General features: G+C 56.1%; 1 protein-coding gene across 1 annotated transcript; it reads left to right on the top strand.

Annotated features, from left to right (window-relative positions):
* The first annotated feature begins 1,697 nt into the window (after positions 1-1,697).
* Positions 1,698-21,707, top strand: PDIA4 (protein disulfide isomerase family A member 4). The gene is given in 12 exon segments (XM_028525247.2): positions 1,698-2,000; positions 8,388-8,559; positions 10,703-10,908; positions 13,561-13,699; positions 14,023-14,228; positions 14,351-14,595; positions 14,847-14,924; positions 16,792-16,944; positions 19,298-19,454; positions 19,701-19,837; positions 19,839-19,935; positions 20,571-21,707. Coding segments are annotated over 12 exon segments (2,094 nt in total). The 5' UTR covers positions 1,698-1,912; the 3' UTR covers positions 20,987-21,707.
* Positions 21,708-22,515: the final 808 nt, after the last annotated feature.

The following is a 22,515-nucleotide window of genomic DNA, read 5'->3' as shown; positions in this document are numbered from 1 at the left end:
TCTAAAGTCAATCAATAAAAAATAAGAATGATTATGACTTAAAAAAACAACCCTGATCATGTTACATGGAAGCCCTGAGGACAAGCCTGGGGCCAGTTCTATGACTGAATAGTCTCTCTGTACTCATAACCAGTTGGAGATCTTGGAGACACTCACAAAAATAGTCTCACTCTCCCTTCTTTCCCTCAGCACAGTGGTCTCCCAGCCTGCTTGTAGCCATAACCAAATCAGGTGAGATTTAGGGATAAAGAAGAAACAAAGAGCTTTACAACTTGAAAAAATAATGTTTTGCTATTGAATGAACTTCTGTTGCTATACTCTAAATGCTTCTGAAAAGTGCATACTACTTTAATTTTGCAAGTAGTACAATATTGATTTCGTAGGAGAGGTTTCCTCTTACACCTTGCATCAGCAGTGTCTTAGTGAAATTGGTTGTACTTGTCCCACATCTGGGTAAATGGTGCTCTCACTCCTCTCAGTTTAGCAAGGATTGATAGGAAACTACCATGAATAACAAAAAAAATTCTGGTTGGACTCCATCTTTTTGAAGTGTTCTTTAAAATTATATTGAACAGTTCCATATTCTGCATAGCATTCATAGCATTCTAAGAAATCACTTAATGTATACTCTGGCGTTAAGCTATGCTCTGGCCTAGATGTCTTCCTGTCCTATAAAAATGAGGGGAACCCATCAGGTTCATGCAGTTCAATAAGGAACATATTAAATTAAAATTTTCTAATTGCTAAAGCCTGTGAGAGCCCGGCTTTCTTTCTTCCTCACTTAATAATCTGTATACACAGAAAGATGCTACTACTCTTGAGGGTTCCCCCCTCCCCGTCCTTCTTCTGTAACTGCAGGCATACTAATCCTAGGCATTAAAGAAATATCAAACCCTAATACATACCACAGCCTTGACATTCAAAAATCATTACCTTAACCTAGTTTTCTTCTCCTAAGTTGTCAAGAGGGAAAACCTCAGGGTTATATTTAGGCTTTTGTAAATCCCTAGGCTTGCCTATTCTGGTATTTCTGGTATTTTGCAGAAAATCACGAGAGAAATAAATAACATGAGGCAAAGTTTAGACACTCATCTGATGGCATATTCATAGATGAAACCACGGAGAGAAGCTTCCCCAAATCCCAGTTCCGGATTCCCTCAACTGCATGCTCATCCCCTCTCCAAGCCCAGTATGTGTTGTAACCCAGGAAAGAAATGCTTTTATTTGCTTAAGGAGAAAAAAGAAAACAGGAAGCCCAAGAGCGGAGAGTCTCGGTCGCTTCTTATCAACAGACTGGTTCGGATCCCTCTGCCAAATCGATCCCAGCCTCTGGGGATCCCAGTGGGCCGAGCTGACAGCCCCTCTCTCCACCGCTCTTTTGAGGACACGTGTTCTTCCTGCCAAGCTCAGCGGCCTTGCACGAGCTCCGCCCTGCGCCGTTTTCTAGGCCCCGCCCATCTCTCCGCCGGCCAATCGCAACAACGACCCCGCCTTTCGGGGTCTTGCTTGCCGCCTTTGTTCTCCCTCTCTCCCTCTTTCAGCCTGTGTGCTCCGGGAAAACCGAGTGGCAGCTGCTGATTGGTGGGCGCGGCACAGCCAATCAGAAGGGGGCACCTCACGTTAGGACTCGGAGCTTTAAACGCTCGAGTCGCGGGCGCGCGGAGGAGGCTGGGGAGGAGGGCGGTGCGACTGTGCAGGGACGCGCAGCGAAGCTCACGAGGCTCGGGTCTCTGATCCGGCTGCCATTGGCGGGCCCTCGGCTTCCCTCGCCCCCAGCCAATCACCTGCGAGGACTTCCTGGGGGGGTTGCTTTCGGTCTCCTGCGTTTCGACCGCCAGACTAGACCCCCCCCCTCCAGGTCCCGGTAGCTCCGCAGCCGCTGGCGACTGGAGGCAGCACTCGTACCGCGGTGATGAGGCCCGGGAAAGCTTGCCTGCTGGTCCTGCTCCTGGCGCTGACGCAGCTGCTGGCCGTGGCGAAGGCCGGGGAAGAGGACGGAGGTGAGCGGCTGGGCGGTGGGCCGGGCCTGCGGGCTGGAGAGCGCGGCGCGGCACCGGGGATGGGTGCGACCTGGGACCAGTGGGTTCCGTGCGGAGCCTCTCCGGGACTGATGCCTGCGCTAACTTGCTGGAGTTTAAGGAGCGGTGGCAGGTGGCCAACATCGCATAGATTCCGGGAGAGCAGCACCGTGAAGGGGCTGGCGCTGCGGGGCCCCTTTACAAGCCCCCTGCCACGGAGGCTTGGACCGGACAGGGTGCAAAGTGGATTCTGTGCAGTTGGCTCCTTCCTTCTGATTCTGCTCAGCTCTTCCTGAGGTCCAGGTTCCCGAAGAGAAGAATTAGGGAATTGTTTAAAATTTCCAGGAGAACGCGCCCAGGGAGTGTGAAGGAGACGGAGCCACTGATTTTCAAACAGAATTCATAGGAGGCTGGGGAGCCGCGGGCAGCAAGCATTTTACTTTTTAAAAAATGTAGATTTGGAAATAAGTACCCCAAGGGTTCTGATTTGAGGGATAAAGGGATGGCTTGGTTTGCATCTTTTAAAATCCGAGGATACCAGTCCCTCAGGGGAGCATTTATTGAGCACCTAGTACGTGCCAGTCACTGCTTCTGGGTTCCGGGAGTCTAGAATGAGGGGTGTAGTCCCTGCCCGAGAAGCGTCCGCCCTCGCACGAGCGTAGGGCTGCTACTAGTCATTGGTCCTGCACTCTGCTTTGAAATCAACCAGCTCAGAACAAGTGGATAAGAGGACTTTGAGAATTAGAACGCACAAGGCACGAAAAGAAAGCTCCTCCTAGAGAACAGGGCATCCTGTTGCTGGTCTCAGCTTTCCTCCTTGCTGGGCTTTCTCCTGATGACTAGTTTTTTTTCTTTTTTTCTCCCTAGTGAGTTTCCCTAGTGAGTTTGTTGCAATATAATAATACCCCTTTTCAAGTATTAGTGAGTAGGAAAATGTGAACTTTATGCTCTTTCAAACAGATTGAGTAACTTCTCTGGGGCCACTGAATCAAGAAGCTTTACCCAAAAAGAAAATGAAGTAAAAGCCAGCACCTAGTGGAAAAAAATGCCTGCCTAAAGGGGCTAGATAGAAGCGTGGCCTTACAAGTGTGACTTGGGACCTTTACGCAAATCATCTGATGCTTATTTAAACACAGAGTCCCAAAATATACAGAAGCAGAAGTGGCGGTGGTGGGGATGTGTCGCTGGGGGCATTTTAAACAAGTTCTTCATGGTTCGTAGATGGAATAAACTTCGGGAGGCGCATTTAAGTTTGAGGACCAGTGGGGATGGAGGACACTTTGGAATGTAGCTAAAAATTAAAAACCACTTGGACATCAAGGGCTACTGATAACCAGCACGTTTATCATTTGGGTCACAGGTCACTGAAGCAGTGGGGACCCTGGGAGGCATTTGCCTCTGGGGTGAGCCCAGGAACTCTGGGGTTGTCGTGGCCAAGGCAGGGTCTCCCACAGTTGTCCTCTGGGGTGGGGTGGCATTTCTAGCCTTTATCTGGACTCTCTGCCATCCTTCGGGCATCCCTGGCCCTTCCCTTTCGGTGCCTGCCGCGGATAAGACTTTTCCTGTGGGTGTAGTCTGGGGCCGCGCTTTCCTCTGCCCCAGACATTCCGAGTCCACAGGGCTTTCAGTTGTGCTTGTCCGCTTCCTACATTGTGGGTTCAGACAGCACAGTAGTGCCTGGGCTCTAAATGTCCCCCAGGAATGTGGACACTAAACAGCGTCCACTCTGATGACTTAGCCTCCGTTTGCAGGGCTCTGCTGTCGCAGATTAGAAGTCACCGATACTCTTTCGTGTCTTTCCAGCCACCAGAGTGAAGGAAAATATTTTGATGCCTGCTCTTATTTGGGATTGGTTTAGGTTCTTTGAAAGTAAGTGGAAGGAACATAGTTACAAGATTCTCTAATGTACCTCCCCATCCCCTTTACCTGAGCTGCCTTGGCCTCATGCTGAGGCTGATGGCACCCTTCCAGAAGGTGCTGGAAAGGTATGGGTGTGCTTCTATCCAAGAACATCCAACTTTATTCTGTTTTGTGTTCCCACCTTTTTAAAAACATATTTTATTGATTATGCTATTACAGTTGTCCTGATTTTTCCCTTTGCCCTCCTCCACCCAGCACCCCCCGCTTCCCTCCAGCAGTCCCCCACTTAGTTCATGTCCATGGATCTCACATGTGAGTTCTTCGGCTTCTCCATTTCCTGTACTGTTCTCAAGGCCCCCCTGCCTATTCTGTACTTACCGATTTGTACTTAACCCCTGCACCTTCTCCCCCATTCTCTCCCTTTCCTCTCCCAACTGGTAACCATTCAAGTAATCTGCATATGTGTGATTGTAGTCCTGTTCCGGTCGTTTGCTTAGCTTGTTTTTTAGATTCAGTTGTTGGTAGTTGTGAATTTATCGCCACTTTAATGTTTACAGTTTTCATCTTTTTCCTAAATAAGTCCCTTTAACATTTCATATAATAATGGCTTGGAGGTGATGAACTGCTTTAGTTTTACCTTATCTGGGAACTTTATCTGCCCTTCAATTCTGATTGATGTCTTTGCTGGGCAGAGTAATCTGGGTTGTAAGTCCTTGCTTTTCATCACTTTGAGTACTTCTCGCCAGTCCCTTCTGGCCTGCAAAGCTTCTTTTGAGAAATCAGCTGACAGTCTTATGGGGACTCCTTTGTAGATAACTGTCTACTTCTCTCTTGCTGTTTTTAAGATTCTCTGTAACCTTTGGCATCTTTTTTTTTTTTTTAAGATTTATTATTTATTTTTAGAGAGGGAAGGGAGGGAGAAAGAGAGAGAGAGAGAGAGAGACAGAGACACAGAGACACAGAGACATCAATGTGCGGTTGCTGGGGGCCATGGCCTGCAACCCAGGCATGTGCCCTGACTGGGAATCGAACCTGCGATGCTTTGGTTCGCAGCCCGCGCTCAATGCACTGAGCTACGCCAGCCAGGGCGACCGACCTTTGGCATCTTAATTGTGACATGTCTTGGTGTGGTCCTCTCTGTGTCCATCTTGTTTGGGACTGTGCTTCCTGGACTTGCATGTCTACTTCCTTCACCAAGTTAGGGACGTTTTCTTTTATTATTTTTTCAAATAAGTTTTCAATTTCTTGTTTCTCTTTTCCTTCTGAGACACCTATGATTCGAATGTTGGTATGCTTGAAGTTGTCCCAGAAGCTCCTTACACTATCCTCATTTGTTTGGACTCTTTTTTTCTTCTTGCTGTTCTGACTGAATGTTTTTTCTTCCTTACGTTCCAAATCATTGATCTGATTCTCAGTTTCCTCCCCTCTGCTGTTGATTCCCTGTAAATTTTTCTTTATTGCAGTTAGTGTAACCTTCATGTCCGCCTGTGTCTTTTTATGCTGTTGAAATACCTAATGAGTTTCTTGAGTATCCTTATAACCAGTGTTTTGACACTGCATCTTATAGATTGCTTATCTCCATTTTGTTCTTTTTTTTGAAATTTTTATGTCTCCTTTCATTTGGGTCACACGTCTTTGTCTCCTCCTTTCGGCAGCCTCCCTGTATTCGTTGCTATGTGTTAGGTAGATGTGCCTTGACCCCCTTTCTTAGCAGCATGGTCTAATGTAGAAAAACACAACTTAAGTTGGATGGGGCAGAGCCTTATTAGGTAATTGCCAGGGCAAGGCAACCTGTGTGAGCCAGGTCGCTGCAATCTCAGGTGTGGACCTGCCGCTCTGTGGCTGTGAGGTGGGGGAGGACTCTGAAAAGGAACAGTCGCTGCTGTCTGGCCTCTGTAGAGTTTTGTCTGGGAGGGTCCCGTCACCCTTGTGCCAGACTCTTCAGTTCTTCCCCATATGCCCCTGGTGCCCTTCCAGCCTCTGCCCTGGTGCTGGAGCCCACAGCCTGTGAGTCCGAGTAAGTCCCGAGTCTGTTCCAGGCCCTTTAAGAGCGGACGCCCAAGAATCCCACAGCTTCTTCCACCGCCGCTCCAACCCCCACTGGTTTTTACAGCCAGAAGTTATGGGGACTTACCTCCCTGGCACTGGAACCCTGGGCTGCGTGGTCTGGTGTGGGGGTGGGATCCCTCATTCCCAAGATACCGCTCCCGATTTTTATGTGAGACCAGCCCCTTCCAAGTCTCTGCCCCTCCTTCCTACCTGTGTAAATGAATGTGGCTTAATTCTTTGGTCGTCAGACTTCCTAGAGAGCTCGATTTTCTGACAATTCTGGGCAATAGTTCTGTAGTGTAGTAGTAATTTTTGCTGTGATCGTGCGACGAGGCGAGCCGTGTTTGCCTGCGCCTCCATCTTGACCGGAGGTCTAAGAACATCCAACTTTAAAAGTGAAGCCCCTTGAAGAGTGGTCTCCCCACAAAAATGTGGGAGCTTCCTTTGCAGGGAAGTGTGGGTTTCTAGTCGGTAGGAGTATAGAGCCAGCACCTTCTCAAGCGGCAGAGGAATCGGTCCTTATGAAGGAATGAGCCACCCTTAGCTCTGGCCCGCGGCAACTCACGGATGCCCGGTTCATCAGGACAGCCCCCCCCCACCACCACCACCACTAGTGCTCACGGACCACGTCAGGCCGAGCGTGTGTAAAGGAGCTTTGCTTTTCCTTTTTGTAAAGTTCTCCTTATCCCAGTGTGCTGGGCGGACTGCGAGGTCCCTCTCCCTCCCCTGGCTGAGTTCCCCATGCTTTCCGTCCCCCCTTTCTCCAGTCTTTCCATCTCCCTGCAAGCACATTGGACTCTGCAGGTAAATCCGACTGGGCAGAGCAGCCAGGCAGAGAGAGTGGACATGTGTGCACGGCCCACGAGTCCCGCCCAGCTGGCCACAGCGGCCATCCAGCCCAAGTGAGCATCCAGACCCGGGCCAGGGTGGACAGCGCCTCCTAGGTGCACCAGCTGGAGCAGGGACCCCTCCATCCCCCCATTGCACTGTCCAGCCCCCAGCTTTGCAGCCCTCAGGCAGGTCGTTTGGGTAGGACTTGCAAGTGAGATTGTCTTCCCCAGCATCCCCCCTCCTGCCCATCCAGGGAAGCCTTGTTCTTGGTGCGGCCCATGACAGTGCAGGGGCCCTGGGGCCTCTGCAGGCCCATCCAGCCCACAGGGTTCCTGTGTGGAGGAGGGGAGTGGTAGGGGGCCGGGGAAGGGGTGTTGGAGGGCTGCGGCCCTGAGTATAGGGGCTGGGCCGGGAGGAAGGCTGAGGGCAGGGCAGGGATCTGGTCCCAAGAAACACGGGCACCTGCTTGGTTTGTTCCTCTCAGATGGGTGGGTTTTCTCTGGGGGTATAGAGCTGTTTCTCCCTGCCCCCGCAAAGGGATGTGAGAGTCAGGAAAAAGCAGTGACGGGTTCAAAGGGTCATGGGTGAGGAAAGTGGCTGGAGGGGTGGGGGGTTGACTTGCTTTAGGGGACCTCTCTGCAGAGTGTTCAGTTTTAATGATAAGGAGCAAAGCTGCCCCCACCCTGACCCCAGACCAGTTCCCTGGACCCCCTGAGCTGCTGCAGGGCCAGCCCTGAAGTAGGTGGGGGGAGAGTGGTTGGGGGCGGGGCTGAGCCAGGGCCAGGGGTTCTGGGGTCCCCAGAGCAGGTTTTCATGCCCCGACCTCCCCCTCAGCCCCAGGACTTGGTAACTGTCAGCCTCGCGTCATCTCCTGGGAAGCACCTCCAGACATGACTAATTGCCCCTGGAAGTGTTCTGGCTTCGGGGTTAATGACACCCTCGCACGAGCTGCGCCGGCTTCAGGGGCCCTTGCCGGTGTGAGCAAAGCTGAGAAGGTCCTGGGGAATGAGAACCTGCAGTCTCATGGCGCCTGGTGTCCGTAGTTCCGAAAAAAATTTTCACCTGGACCTTGATCGTGAGACGTGCTTGGATTCTCAGTTCTGGGAAGAGAGGTTTGTTTGCTCCAGGCAGGAAGCGCGTCAGTGAAAGTGAACCTTAACCTGGAGCTCGCCCCGTGGGAACCACGCGGCGGGAGGTGTTCTGAAGTGCGGAGCGGGGCTGAGCTGAGCCTGGCGACTGCAGGGCGGCGCTGGGGGTTCACGGGTCAGATCTCAGTGGGGAGCAGACGGGGCTGGCTCCGGGTTCTCTGTGGTCGGGCAGGAGGCCTGCAGAGTGGCAGGTGGGTTCGACCTCTGAGCGGGGGGTGCTCCTGCGGGGCTCTTAGACTTTAAATTCCAGGTCTGGTTTTCAGACATCTTATAACCGTGGCGCAGCCACCCAGTGCACAAACTTAGAGCAGAAGTTCCGGGGTGGCAAGTCTGGGCGTCACCACCGTGTGTGGTGGTGGCCCCCAGGGAGCACTCAGGGAGCACTGAGGACTGGTGACACGTTTGGAAGGGCTGAGGTTACAGGAACATTTTCGAGGAGAGTCAGCCAGTTTCCTAACCGGTCTGGGTGTTTTGCACTCAGATTCTAATAAAGAAGACGCCATTGAGGAGGAAGAAGAGGAGGAGGAAGATGAGGAGGAGGAGGATGACTTGGAAGTTAAGGAAGAAAATGGAGTCTTGGTCCTAAACGACGCCAACTTCGATAACTTCGTGGCCGACAAAGACACGGTCCTGCTGGAGTTCTACGCCCCGTGGTGAGGACCCGCGTGCTGGCTCCCCTGCTCCCTGCCTGGCCCCGGCGGGGCGGGGGTGGCCGGGCGCAGGGGCGGAGGCCCCAGGTGCAGGGCCGCCAGGACCTCAGCCAGTTTGCATCGAGCATCCTGTGAGCCAGCCCTCACAGAAGCGGTCCCCGGTGATTTAAAATAGGAACTTGTCCTCAGAGAGTGACAGCTGGGGGAGGGGGTGGCGTTTCATGAGCTGTGGTGATATGGAAACCTGCGCTGGTGACAGGTATCCGGCCCGTCTCCAGGCCACCCACCTCCCTCCATGCAGTAGGGTGGCTGCCCCTGATGCGTGTCCCCAGAGGCGGACGCCCCGCCCCCTCCCCTGTCTCCTACCCTCACACCGCAGTGCACGCTCGGTGGCCACCCGTGTGCTCCTCCCGCCGGCTCTCCTCTGTGGTCTCACAATCCCTTCTTTCCCCTTCCCCCACCCCCTGCTTCACTTTGGAGACATAGTAGTCAAAATATACATACGTATCTGATGCTTGGCGTTCAAGCATAGTATGCGCTGTTCTAAAAGAATTTTTTATTATTATTTTTAGAGAGAGGGGAAGGGAGGGAGAGAGAGAAGGGAAGAAACATCCGTGTGAGAGAGAATCATGGATCAGTTGCCTCTCCCACACGCCCTGACCAGGGACTGAATCCACAGCCTAGGCACGTGCCCTGACTGGGAATCGAACCACAACCTTTCGGTTTATGTGCAAGGATGTCTGGCCTGTGGGCCACATGCAGCCCGAGATGGCGATGAATGTGGCCCAACACAAAATTGTAAATTTACTTAAAACCTTTTTTTGGGTTTTGTTTTTGCTCTACAGTTTTTGCTCTACAGTTTTTTAGATTTTATTTATTTTTAGAGAGGGAAGGGAGGGAGAAAGAGAGAGAGAGAAACATCAATGTGCAGTTGCTGGGGGCCGTGGCCTGCAACCCAGGCATGTGCCCTGACTAGGGAATCAAACCTGCAACACTTTGGTTCACAGCCTGTGCTCAGTCCACTGAGCTACGCCAGTCAGGGCTGCTCTACAGTTTTCATTAGTGTTTGTGTGTTTAATGTGTGGCCCAAGACAACTCTTCTTCCAGTGTGGCCCAGAGACACCAAAAGGTTGGATGCCCCTGGTACAAGAAAATGCCCATCCTACTGAGCCACACCGGCCAGGGCAAACTTAATTTTTAAAAAATTTATTGAGGCGGTGGGGAGAGAGGGGAGGAGGGAAATACCGATTTGGCGTTCCACTTAATTTAGGCATTCATTGGTTGATTCTTGCATGTGCCCTGCCTGGGGATCCAACCCACAACCTTGGTGCATTGGGACGGCGCTCTAACCCACTGAGCTACCTGGCCAGGACAGTTTTCAAACTTTTTAGTCTTAGGATCCGTTAACACTTAAAATTTGAGGACCCCAAATAGCTTTCATGTGGATCATGTTTTTCAGTACTTAGCACGTTAGAAATTAAAACTGAGAATTTTAAAAAGTACTTATTTTTGTGTAACAGTGACCTGTCACATGTCAACATCAGAATGTTGATGTCACTGTGAGTCGTTGTAGCTTCTGGAAACTCCACTGTATGCTTCTAAGAGAATGAGTGAAAAAGACAAAAAATGTTTGTTTGAGTTTTTTAAAGATTTTATTTATTTATTTTTAGAGAGAAGGGGAAGGAAGGGAGAAAAACAGCAATTTGTGGTTGTTCTCACATGCCCTCTACTGGGGACTTGGCCATAACCCAGGCATGTGCCCTGACTGGGAATCGAACCGGCGACCCTTTGGTTCTCAGGCCGGTGTGAAATCCACTGAGCCACACCAGCCAGGGCACAAAAAAATGCTTTTGTCAACTTTCACCTCACAGGCCCTTCGCAAGGGGTCTCTGGCCCAAACCCTGAGAAACGTGTGGATGAGAAAACAAGGCTCAGAGGCACTGAAAGAAAGAATGTGCCCAAAGCAGAGCGGGAGGTCAAAGGCAGACCTGCCTGACTTCCAGCCACCTGGGCCCCTCCCCCCGTCACGTCTGCTCTCAACCGCAGACCTCGCCCATCCCGATGCCCCGTTTTCGTGTGCGTGGCTGGAGTTAAGCCCCCACGGGCACCGTTAACCTGCTTTTCCTTCCCCAAACCTAACTCTTAGGTGCGGACACTGCAAGCAGTTTGCTCCAGAATATGAAAAAATCGCCAGTACCTTAAAGGAGAACGACCCTCCCATTCCCGTCGCTAAGATTGATGCAACCTCGGAGTCAGCGCTGGCCAGCAGGTTTGATGTGAGCGGCTACCCCACCATCAAGATCCTCAAGAAGGGGCAGGCTGTCGACTACGAGGGCTCTAGGACCCAGGAAGGTGAGCGGTGCCTAGCTGCTGGAAGAGCCGGCCGGGCCTCACTCCCCCGGGGAGGGAGTTTGGGTAATAGATAGGACTGGGAGTGACCTCTGGGGTCACTGGCTTCTGGGGATGCTCCTTGCTGGGATGTTCAAGGCGACGGAGATAAAAATAACCTTGTCTTTACATGGGACGGGTATCTTACAAGAGGTGGAGCTTCTCGTTGGTGTTCTGGAGCTGCAATTTTATTTATTTTATTTTTAGAGCGGAAGGGAGGGAGAAAGAGAGGGAGAGAAACATCGATTGGTTGCCTGTAGCACACCCCCAAGTGGCGACCTGGCCTATAGCCCAGGCAAGTGCCCTGACCGGGAATCGAACCGGCGACCTTGCGGTTTGTAGGCTGGCACTCAATTCACCGAGCCACACCAGCCATGGCTAGAGCTGCAGTTTTCAACCAGTGTGCCACAGCACAGTCCGTACCTGACTGGTCAGGGGCACTGACCTGTTTTCCCTTAGACGGTCAAATTAAAAAATGACAACCGCCAACACAACAATAGTCACCCGGTCTGAATGAATCAAAATTACACCTTTTTTTGTTTGTTTGTTTTTTGGATCGGATTGGCAAAAAATAGATACTTTTTGGTGTGCCGCAGAATTTCACAAGTGTAGTGGCCGTGGGACAAAAAAGGTTGAAAATTGCTTCTCCAGATCCATGGCTCTTGACGTGCAGCTGGCGTCAGGGCCTTCGGGGCGGCGTCGGGGCGTCGTGAAGGGCCATGGGGCGGCGTTGGGGCGGCGTGAAGAGCCCCGTGTCCAGAGTCCCCCGCTCAGTAGTTCCGGGTCAGGCTCAGTCACTCGCATCTCTCCCAAGTGCCCGAGTGCTGAGGCTTCAGACCCAAACCCCACCTTGGGACCCAGGGTGTGGGGAGCCAGCCCAGTGGCTCTCTAAAGCCAGGCCTGGGGATCCTGCCTGTTCCTGCTAAACATTGAGTCACTTTATTACATGAACGAACAGATAAAATTGTGGTGTCCTTCCGGAAGAGCCTGTCTCTTCAAGTCACGTCTAAACAGCTGCGCTCCGTCCCCCTTCCCAGGGTGGCACAGCGGCGGTAGCACTGGGCAGGGTTTGTGCTCTCCGCCGCGTGCTGGCCCTGGGTCCTGGGTCCTGGGTCCTGGGTCCTGGACCAGGGCCTTCCCGCAAGTGGTGCGAGTCTGTCCTGAGACCCTTCGACACTGAGCCCGCCCACCACTGTGGGGCGCTGGCACCCATTTATTTGTGCTTAGTTGCACACACCGCATTGTCTGCCATTGAGAGCGCATGTTTCGTGGGCCACTCCCTGCCCTGGCTGGTTATCTGGCTGCCTGGCAGGAAGGTGGCTGCTGCAGCAGGTTTGTCCTTGTCCTTCAGAGATACTTTGTGCACATCCACGCCGATGTGTGTGTGTGTGTGTGTGTGTGTGTGTGTATGTTTGCACAATTATTAGCATCTCTCTCTTTTTCTTTTAATTAGAGAAGGGAAAGAAACATCAGTGTGTGGTTGCCTGTCTCGCTGGGGACCTGGCCCACAACCCAGGCATGTCCTCTGAGTGGGAATCGAACCAGCAACCCTTGGGTTCCCAGGCCAGCGCTCAATCCACTGAGCCACACCAGCCAGGGCTGTTAGCGTATCTTCAATGCCATCTGTACCCTCTTGTTTTTACTTAACAAACGTGTCTTAGCCAGGTTGGTTTGCAGGGAACTCAGCCTAAAAGTGGGCTGGCAACAGTGTGCTGTATTGCTGGAAAGTAAATAGGCTCATGGATTTGGAGTCCTGTGCTCAGTGTTTGACTAGAGGGATGGTCCAGCTGGGGCTCTTGAGAGCAGTGTTTGCCAAGGGGGCTCCCTGGGCCCCAGCCCTGCGAGTGCACTTTAATTAATGACCGGGCCTCCTTGTGGCGACAGACGCGGGCTCTGGGCGTGGACAGGGCAGGCGGTTCTTGCTGTGGGCGCACCTTCCGGTCTGAGAGCAGTGTGCTGTGTGGCAGCAGCTCTCACCCGGTCCTCCGTGGACTCCACAGCCAAAAAAAAAAAGAAAAGGAAGTGTGAACAGTTTGCTTCCGCTGCTCCTAAGAACCGCTTGGAAGATGCTTGGTGAGAATATGCTGTGTCCCACTTCCGTCATTAACTTCATCTCTGGGGACCCAGGCCACATAGGGGCCCTTTTTCGTTTCCAGTCCTCACTCAAGGATATGTCTAGTGACTTTGAGAGAGGGGAAGGGAGAGAGGGAGGGGGGGAGAGAGAGACATCGGTGGTCGCCTTCTGTACACGCCCTGACTGGGAATCGAACCTGCAACCTTTCCGTATATGGGAAGACATTCCAGCTACAAACGGGCCTCTTTCTAACGTGGCACCGATGCAGCCTGAGTGGTGTGGGAGCTGCCACTCTCTTCATTTCTCTCAGCTTGTGCACTGTTGTATGATGCTATGATGCGCTAGTGCTGGATGTGTGTGTGTTAGGGGGGTGCCCCCCAAATGGTTGATCGGCACGTGTGGTCAGAGCACGGACGAGACCTCCCGAGACTCTCGTGTAGTCAGCGCCGTGGTCTGGGGAGAACGGAGACCCGTTCGTCGGGCTGCTCTCGGGCTGTCGAGGGAGGATCTGCCTGTGCTCAGTCTCATGGCGTCTCTTTCAGAAATTATTGCCAAGGTCAAAGAGGTCTCCCAGCCCAACTGGACGCCGCCCCCAGAAGTCACGCTTGTGCTGACCAAAGACAACTTCGACGAGGTGGTGAACGACGCAGACATCATCCTGGTGGAGTTTTATGCCCCCTGGTGAGATGGTGTGGGTCTCGAGTCTCTCAGATGTGCGTTGGTTCCTGTATGGGGCACCCTGCTGGCGCTGGGTGGGGTGGCAGAGGGGGCGGAGAGCCCGGTGGGTGCAGCGGTCCACCTTGCACAAAGGGCAATAAGGTGGGGCTGCTGAGTTGGGGGGAGGCCATGCCGTGCTGGCTCTCCCGGGGGCCTGGCTCAGCGCCCTCAGCAGCGGACATGCGGGGGGTTGGCAGGGCCTCACCGGGTTGTTTGGAAACCCTGTGTCACTGGGAGGCTACATCCGGGCCAGGACAGGCCCCTGATGGAGTGGCTTTCCCGGGCAGGTGCGGGCACTGCAAGAAGCTGGCCCCGGAGTACGAGAAGGCGGCCAAGGAGCTGAGCAAACGCTCTCCCCCAATCCCGCTGGCGAAGGTGGACGCCACCGCGGAAACGGACCTGGCCAAGAGGTTCGATGTCTCCGGCTACCCCACGCTGAAGATCTTCCGCAAGGGAAAGCCCTTCGAGTACAACGGCCCGAGGGAGAAATACGGTAGGGCCGCTGCCTTCCAGCTGGGGGTGGGCTGGGGGGCCAGCGCCTGGGCTTGGGCAGGCGGGCGGCGGGCAGAGCGCCCTGGAGCCCCAGCCCCTGCTCAGGCCGGTGCCCGCCCCCAGGGATCGTGGACTACATGATCGAGCAGTCCGGGCCGCCCTCCAGGGAGGTTCAGGCCCTGAAGCAGGTCCAGGAGTTCCTGAAAGACGGAGACGACGTCGTCATCATCGGGGTCTTCCAGGCGGAGAGTGACCCGGCCTACCAGCTGTACCAGGATGCCGGTGAGCCTGGCCCTCTGCGCCCGGCGGCACGCCGCCTGGGGGCCTGCTGCTTCTGCGTTATGGCTCTGGGCGTCGACCTCGGGGTGGTTTGATGCGCTGCCATAGCACCTGTGGGGACAGGCTCTGTGTTCGCACGGGCCAGCGGCTGGAGGCTGGTTGCCTGTGGCCCTGAGGGAATGCAGAGAGCTGGGAGGGCACAGTCGAGTTCACCCAAGTTCGTTGTCGCTCTCCCTCGCCTGCCAGGATCCCCTTCCCAAAGCCAGCCCCTCTTCAAGGGGCGGCTCTTCGCCGGAAGGGGGGGGTTTGGTATCAGACCTGAGCATGTGGCCGGCCACAGGCAGGGCCTGATCGGCCCCCTCTTCTCCTGCCCACCGACGTGGTCCCGTCCACCTTGAAGGTCGCCACGTTCACTGAGGTGACGTAGACGAGGCACCTGGCCCAGTGCCTGGTGGTACTAACAAGCCCCCGTGGGGCTAGACTAGCTAATCAGAGAGGCGACACTCCTGGGACCGGCTGTCGGTCCTGTGGAGGTCGGGCACTCATCTGGGAGGGGCTGGGTCCTGCCGGGGCAGGCGTGCTTGCCATCCTGGACGGCCCCCAGGTCACGAAAGGAAACGGTTCCCCCACCCTCCCAGCTGCCCCCACACCGGAAGTGGCGGGGCTTTCTCCGGTAGAGCGCCAGCTGCAGCCTTCTACCTGCCCGGCCTGCCCCTCGGTCAAGATAGTGGAGTCGAGCAGATAGTGGAGCTAAGTCCCCTTCGTGCTTTCTTGGTCATTATTTATTCATCGGGTCGCCCTGTCTCCCACTCCCCACTCATCAGGAAGAAACGTGCAGAGAGCACCCCAGACCCACGTCCCGTTTGGGTGCGCACCTCTGGGGGGTGGGCGGGGCGGTCTGTGATGACCTGGGCCTGGCATGCCGGCCCGTGCACTGCAGGCTGCGTGGAAGGGGTGAGCGGCCCCGGGACACAGGCTGGTCTGCGGAAATGGGAGACGTGGGTCCGTGAACACGGGGGAGCAGCTGGCAGAGGTCTGGAGGCAACTCTGTCTCCTCACCGGTGGCCGCTGCTAACACCGGCAGCACCTGGAGGCTTAGGACAGGGTGGGGACTCAGCCTGCGAGCGCTGTCCGGGTGGGCAGCCTCTCCTGATCCTCACATCTGGCTACAATGGTAGACTCTCCTGTTTCTACCGAGGACGACCGAGGCTCGGGCCGCTGAGTAACCAACAGGCAGCAGGTTGCAGAATTACGAATTGACCCAGGTCTGTCTGATTCCAGCAGCCGTAGCTTCTCCGGGCCGCCTCCCCCAATCACGTAGTGTGCTGTCCGGCTCAGGGGGCTCTGGGTGCTGTAGTGAGGACCGCTGAGGGCCTGAGCGGAGGGTGACCTCGAGGTCACCCCAGGTTGAGGGCAGGGGCGACACACCGGCCCCGCCTGGTCTGGTGGCTTTTTTGGAGCACGGCCGCACTCACTCCTTCTCACGTGGTCCAGCCATTTCCACACGTGAGCACGCAGTCGGGTGCTTGTGGCCGTGTGGCCGCACAGCCTGGGACGTTCACTGCCTGGTCCTTTCTGGAGCGACAGTGCCCGTCGGGGCTTACCTCAGGAGGGGGCAGGACTTACATACAGCGTGTGCAGTAAAGGAGCCACACTCAGGGCCCTGCCACCTCGAGGAGGAGAGCCCCAGGCCCCCGGAGGGTGCTGTGTGGGGGCTGACTTGCCGTGTGCACACACACAGCAGGGCACACGCTCGCTGCTGCCTGGCGGCAGGCTGCCCAGGGTCGTGCGCTTTCCAGCGTCGGAGACGGCAGGCAGTCGGCCGGACACCTGACGGATGAGCGCCAAGCACACATTCAGTGTGATAAACATTTTTTACAGATTCCGAGATACGGGTTTTAAGGTGTTAGGCCTGTACAAAGGTTTTTGTTTTTCTTAAATAATTGATTTTAGAGAGCAAGGAAAAGAGGAGAGAGAGAAGCATTGATTTGTTGTACTTATTCAGTCAGTTGGTTGATTCTTGTATGTGCCCTGGCCTGGGATCGAACCCGCGACCTTGGTGTATCAGGATGGTGCTCTAACCAGCTGAGGCCCTCGGCTAGGGCAGGCCTGTACTCAGTTTTAAAACCTAGCATTTAAGCTCGAGGCGTTGTCCGCACGGACCTCACGGTGGTCATCACACTGCTTTTCGGGCACTTGCTCTGGTCGATGCGGGCCAGGAGTTAAATCTGGATCACTTAAGCAATGTAACAACTTGTGTGTTTACCATTCTGTTCGTTTTTCAGCTAACAAGCCTGAGAGAAGATTACAAATTCTACCACACTTTCAGCTCTGAAATAGCGAAGTTCTTGAAGGTCTCCCCGGGCAAGCTGGTCATGATGCAGCCTGAGAAATTCCAGTCCAAATACGAGCCCAAGAGCAACACGATGGACATCCAGGTGGGCCAGGGCGCTCGGCCTCCATGGGCCCTCGGAAGAGCCAGCCCCTGGGCGTCTCATTGGCAGGAGGACCTTGATGGTGCCACCCGGGGAGGGTTGCAGGTGGAGGTTTCCCTCCCCCAAGGCTCCAGCCCTGGGCCCAGCCCGCAGGGAGGCTCCTGGTCGGGGTTCAGGGGGCAGCGCTCACAGCCGCAGGTGCAGGCCCCTGGCCTCTGGGAGGGCTCCACCCCTCATACGTCTCTCGGCCTCCCTCAGGGCCCGCCCCCGCCCCCCCCCCCCCCCCCCCCCCCCCCCCCCCCCCCGCTCCGTGGGGCTGGCCTGGGTCTGCATTGCTCCTGCCAGGCTGTGCTGCCCGTGTGAGCTGAGCCTCATTCGCCAGCAGGCGGCCCAGGCACTGAGCGCTGCGGGGCGATGGCAGGCCTCTGTTCGCTGCTGAGGCCGTGCAGCAGTGGCTGCTGCACTTGGCCTTTCCCTCCCCCCCCACCCCACTCTGAGCCGGAGAGGGAGCGCCCGGCTCCGTGTTCCGAGCGCTTCGGTGAGCAGACTCCTCGGTGTGGAAGAGACCGGGGTGCAGGGAGGTGACCGCCTCCCCCAGGGCCCACAGCCAGCCTAGTTAGCAGCAGCTGAGGAGAGAGGGCGCTCGTGCCCCTCCCTGGGCCAGGCTGCCCCTCAGGCCCTGACCTGCAGGGCTCCCCGGGGACCCGGAGGAAGTGGTGTGGTTGGAGTCCCCTGGTGTGTACCGCAGGGAGCCGCCACGCCCCTTCTAGTCTGTCGTGGTGACAGGGAGCGGCCGACCTTGGAGGCAGCCCTGACCCGCCCAACCCCCGGGCGCTCAGTGCCCTTGCTCCTTCCCCAAGTCCTCCGTCCAAAGAGGGGCCCCGTGAGCTGGGCGGGCGGGAGTGGGGGGGCCTGTAGCTTCTGACAGATTCCTGAAGACGTCCTTGACCTCAGAGAGGTTAGGACCCAGTCCGACGTAGTGTCACTGCCACTTGGCCTTTTCCCTTCCCCCTGCATTTTTAGACTTGAAACGGACTGGTGTTATTTATGCACGACCTCTGTTCCAGATGCTACATAAGGCCACTTTGTAAAAATTCATGCAATACAGTAACAAGCAGTGTTTGGAAAACGTGGGCTTAGACATCAGGGCAAAGGGAAGGCGAGGGCAGGACAGGTAACGTGAGGCGACGTGAAAGGTCAGCACCAGGAGCTACACAGAGAGCGCCCGCCGCCGTCCATCTGTGCGCAGACCCTGAGGCGTCTGGGTTGAGGCCCACGGCAGTTAGTCTTGAGGTCACCTTCAGGTGACGCCCCAAGGCCCCCAGCTGCCCCCTCCCCTCCCACCCTCCCAGGTGCCCTGGGACCAGACCCCAGCTGCCTTGTCCCCTGCTCCGTCCTCAGTGCCTGCAGGGCCACCTGCCTGACGTTCCCGTTCAGAGTGTGGTGTGCACCCGCCACTTCAGCTGTGACCTTGGGCGTGCCGCTGAACCTTGTTGCGCCTCTGTCTTCATCCGTAACGTGAGGTGGCCGTCCCCCCACCTCAGGGTGGCTGTGGTTCAAGAGACCTGGCTCAAGTTTTTCTTTAGTGTGAGTCCTTGGGAGCCCCACGTGTCAGGGTGCTCTGCACGCCCTCAGGGCCAGTCATCTCTCCCAACAGCCTGAGCCCAGGGTCCCCAAGACGCCCAGCTGGTCCCAGGTGCTGCAGGAATGTCGGAGCTGGGCTTGCCTCCCGCTGATCCACCTCCCCTGGGAGCCGCCTGGGTGCCAGTCTAAGCCAGTCTCCACACAGCTCCATCTCCGGGGACGGTGACAGATCAGGCTGCTGCCCCAGCCTCGAAGCTCTGGCCCCACGCTCTTGTCAGAGACCGTACCGTGCTCTGTGCTGTGGGCCATCAACTCAGGGGTGTGGTTTCTCCCCTCACCAGCTGTGTGCACTTGGGGTCCCCCACACCTCTCCACACTGCCTGTGGTCCTGGCATCTCTGAAGTGTCCTGATGGGACTGGGGAGGATGGCGGGGGGGGGGGGGGGCACACATGCTCAGTTCCACCGTGGCAACAGCGGTCTTCTGGCAGCTGGGCCTTCCTCCCGCAGTTCCTGACTGCCGTCACAGCGAGCCCAGGTTCTGAGGACAGGGCCTGGGACTCCTGCAGCCCCCGACAGCCTCACCTGAGGTTCAGTGGAGGACTGGGTGGGGGCAGTGGCCAGAGACACGGCCCAGGGCTTCTCACTTCCAGTGGCCTCCTGTGCCCCATCCCACCTTTATTCAGTGACAGTGACAGTGACAGCAGTAGGTGGGCGTGTTCGATGAGCCCCGTGTTTGTCAGCTGCCGCTCACCTGCCCCGGCTGTTTTGCAGGGCTCCACGGAGGGCTCGGCCATCAAGGACTTCGTGCTGAAGCACACCTTGCCCCTGGTGGGTCACCGCAAGCCCTCCAACGAGGCCAAGCGGTACTCGCGGCGCCCCCTGGTGGTCGTGTACTACAGCGTGGACTTCAGCTTCGACTACAGAGCTGGTGAGGGGCCCTTGCGGGCTGGTGGCCGGCTGTGTGTTTTCTTTGTGGCTTCGGGGTCATTTTCCCTCTGTGCTCCAGGCAGGCAGGGGCTCACAGCCCTCGGCACAGGCCTCTTGGGTGGGCTGAGCTTTTGACCAAGGTCCCCTGCTCACACAGGTGGGTTTTTCAGCCCGAGCCGAGTCGGAGTCCGAGGGACAGACTCTTAACCTCCGTCCCGGGGACTCACGGCCCTCCGTCCCGTTGCAGCCACGCAGTTCTGGCGGAGCAAAGTGCTGGAGGTGGCCAGGGACTTCCCCGAGTACACCTTTGCCGTGGCGGACGAGGACGACTTCGCCACGGAGGTGAAGGACCTGGGGCTCAGCGAGAGCGGCGAGGACGTCAACTGCAGCCGTGCTGGACGAGGGCGGGCGCAGGTTCGCCATGGAGCCCGACGAGTTCGACTCGGACGCCCTCCGCGAGTTCGTCATGGCCTTCAAAAGAGGTGGGCCTGGGGGAGGGGGGGCACTGGGGTCCTGGCCGCGGCTCTCGGCACTTCTTCCTTCCGATTGCTTGTTCTGGAGCTTTCCCAGGGACCTCAGGGAGGGCGGAGATGGAGCACCCCCGTTCTTCCGCTTGCTTTCTCTTTTCTTTTTTTTTCTTTGTAATAGAAAAAAGGGCAGGTGTGTTTTGGAAATGTCAAGAAGCCTTATTTTTTAAAAAATTTAAAACAGGCTTCTTGTGTCTGTGGGATATTGTGTGGGTGTGGAGACCTGCTTTGAGGCATCACGCACATGTCTCTGTCTGCCTGGGGGAGCCCCTGGCCCAGTACCCACGTCTCGGACAGACCCCTGGTTCCCTGCCTGCCAGGCCACGCTGCTGGGCGCCTCTCCCCACGAGGCTCTGCTGCCTGGGCACCAGCTCTCCCTGGAGCCCCCCACACTGGGCATGTCCCTTGTGTAGCCTCACTGCACAGTACCTGGTGGCCAGAGGGGCCTGGGGTGGGACCACCTGTGCCCTCTCTGGCTTTGCAGCGGCTGGGAAAGTAGGGTTGAGGAGACCACGGAGCTGAGGGTGGGCTGTGGGAGGCAGAGCCGGTGGGGTCACTCACATCCCTCCCCCTGCTTGCTTCCCCGGCAGGAAAACTGAAGCCGGTCATCAAGTCCCAGCCGGTGCCCAAGAACAACAAGGGGCCGGTCAAGGTCGTGGTGGGGAAGACCTTCGACTCCATCGTGATGGACCCCAAGAAGGATGTCCTCATCGAGTTCTACGCGCCCTGGTGCGGGCACTGCAAGCAGCTGGAGCCCGTGTACACCGCCCTGGGCAAGAAGTACAAGGGCCACAAGGGCCTGGTCATCGCCAAGATGGACGCCACCGCCAACGACGTCACCAGCGACCGCTACAAAGTCGAGGGGTTCCCTACCATCTACTTCGCGCCCAGCGGGGACAAAAAGAACCCAATTAAGTTTGAGGACGGAAACAGAGACCTGGAGCACTTGAGCAAGTTTGTAGAGGAGCACGCCACGGCACTGAGCAGGACCCGGGAGGAGCTTTAGGCTCCGAGCCCGCGGACGGCGGGGGGACCGGACGCGCCGCGGCCCCAGTCAGCGCAAGGGCTGTGTCTCGAGTTTTGTTTTTGTTGTTGTTTTTTGTTTTAATTTTTTATACTCTGATATTTCACCGCACACTCTGATACTGAATAGAAACGAATGAGTCGATAGATTAGCCCAGATTTTTACAGAGGATACTTCTATTTTTATCATTTGGGGTTTGATTTTTTTTTTTTTACCTTCCACTTTCTTTAATATATTTCTTCAGAGCAGATAAGTTGAATCTCGTCCATGTGAATGCTTTTCCTTAATTTAAAACTTTGAAACCTTTTTGCCGAATCACGTGCAGCCACCCTTTGCTGTGTCCCTGTCCGAGGAGTGGCTGGTCGGGGTGCTGCGGTGCTTGTCTCTCCCTGTCACCCCGCACCCTGCCCTGGGCTAGTCGCTGCTGCCTGACTGCCAAGCCTCTGAGCTGTCCGCACGGATGCAGCGCCGGTGGGACCGGGCGTTGCCGTGCCTTTTCCACAGCCCTCGGGATGAGGGGCCTTCCCCAGGTCACCAGGACCCGAGGTGCAGCTTCACAGAGAGGCTGCCCACCTGAGGGCGCAGCCCCACCTCTTCAGCATGGACGTGGCCGGAGGGGAGAGGACTGAGAGCACAGGAGGACACTCGGGGTGGAAGGGGGGGTTGGCCATTGTGATGGAATAAAGCAAATGTTGAAAGTTAAGCTCCGTGACGGTGTCAGAGGACCAGACCAGCACCCCCGCCCCACCCCCGTCCCTACCCGTGGCCTTGGTTGAGTGAAGATGGTGAACCCCAACCTAGGGGTGCGGGGGTGCAGAGCCAGGAGGAGGAGAGGCGGCTGTGGGCTTCCCAGGTGGGGCTTTAGCAGGTACAAAGGGACAGGCATCAAAGGGCGAGGTGAAGGAGGAGCCCCAAGCGGAGGGAAGAAGGGCAGTGAGGGTGGCAGCTGAGGCAGGAAGAGATTGGGCCAGAGGTGGGTCCTTTTGCTGTCAGGAGCCTGGCCTAGTCCTGGACCTTTGTGGTGGGGGAGTGATGTCAGATCGAGGTCTTACTCAAGAGAGTGACAGTTAATTTGCTGGGCACTTAGCAAAAGGCAGTCCTGTGTGAGCAGTTGTCTGGGAAGTGGGTTCTTGTGTGTGTGTGTGTGTGTGTGTGTGTGAGACCGCTAAGGTGGGGGTGTGCCCAGGGCTTGTGTCTGCACGTGCAGGGCTGGGTCTCCTCCCTCACTTTAGAAAAGCCGAGAGGAGAAAACCCGGCCTGGTAGCAAGGGCGGCACCCAGCGGCTGCAAGGAGATGGCTGCGTTTTCATTAGAGGGTGGGTGGGCCTGAGTGGGTGAGGAGTGGGGTCTCCGGGACTCAGGCTGATTGAAGCTGCGGGTGGCTGAGACCCCCACAGGGGGCTGGCGTGGCATCCAGATCTCTGACCTGTTTTGTTATTTAATCACGCAACTTCTCCATACACAGAGACAGAGGAGCTAGTACAACCAACACCCTTTACTCATCACCCACAT

The sequence above is a fragment of the Phyllostomus discolor genome, chromosome 10 (genome assembly GCF_004126475.2).
Source record: "Phyllostomus discolor isolate MPI-MPIP mPhyDis1 chromosome 10, mPhyDis1.pri.v3, whole genome shotgun sequence".
Lineage (NCBI taxonomy): Eukaryota > Metazoa > Chordata > Mammalia > Chiroptera > Phyllostomidae > Phyllostomus > Phyllostomus discolor.
Note: the sequence above shows the minus strand (reverse complement) of the source record. Positions and strands in the feature narration are given on the sequence as shown.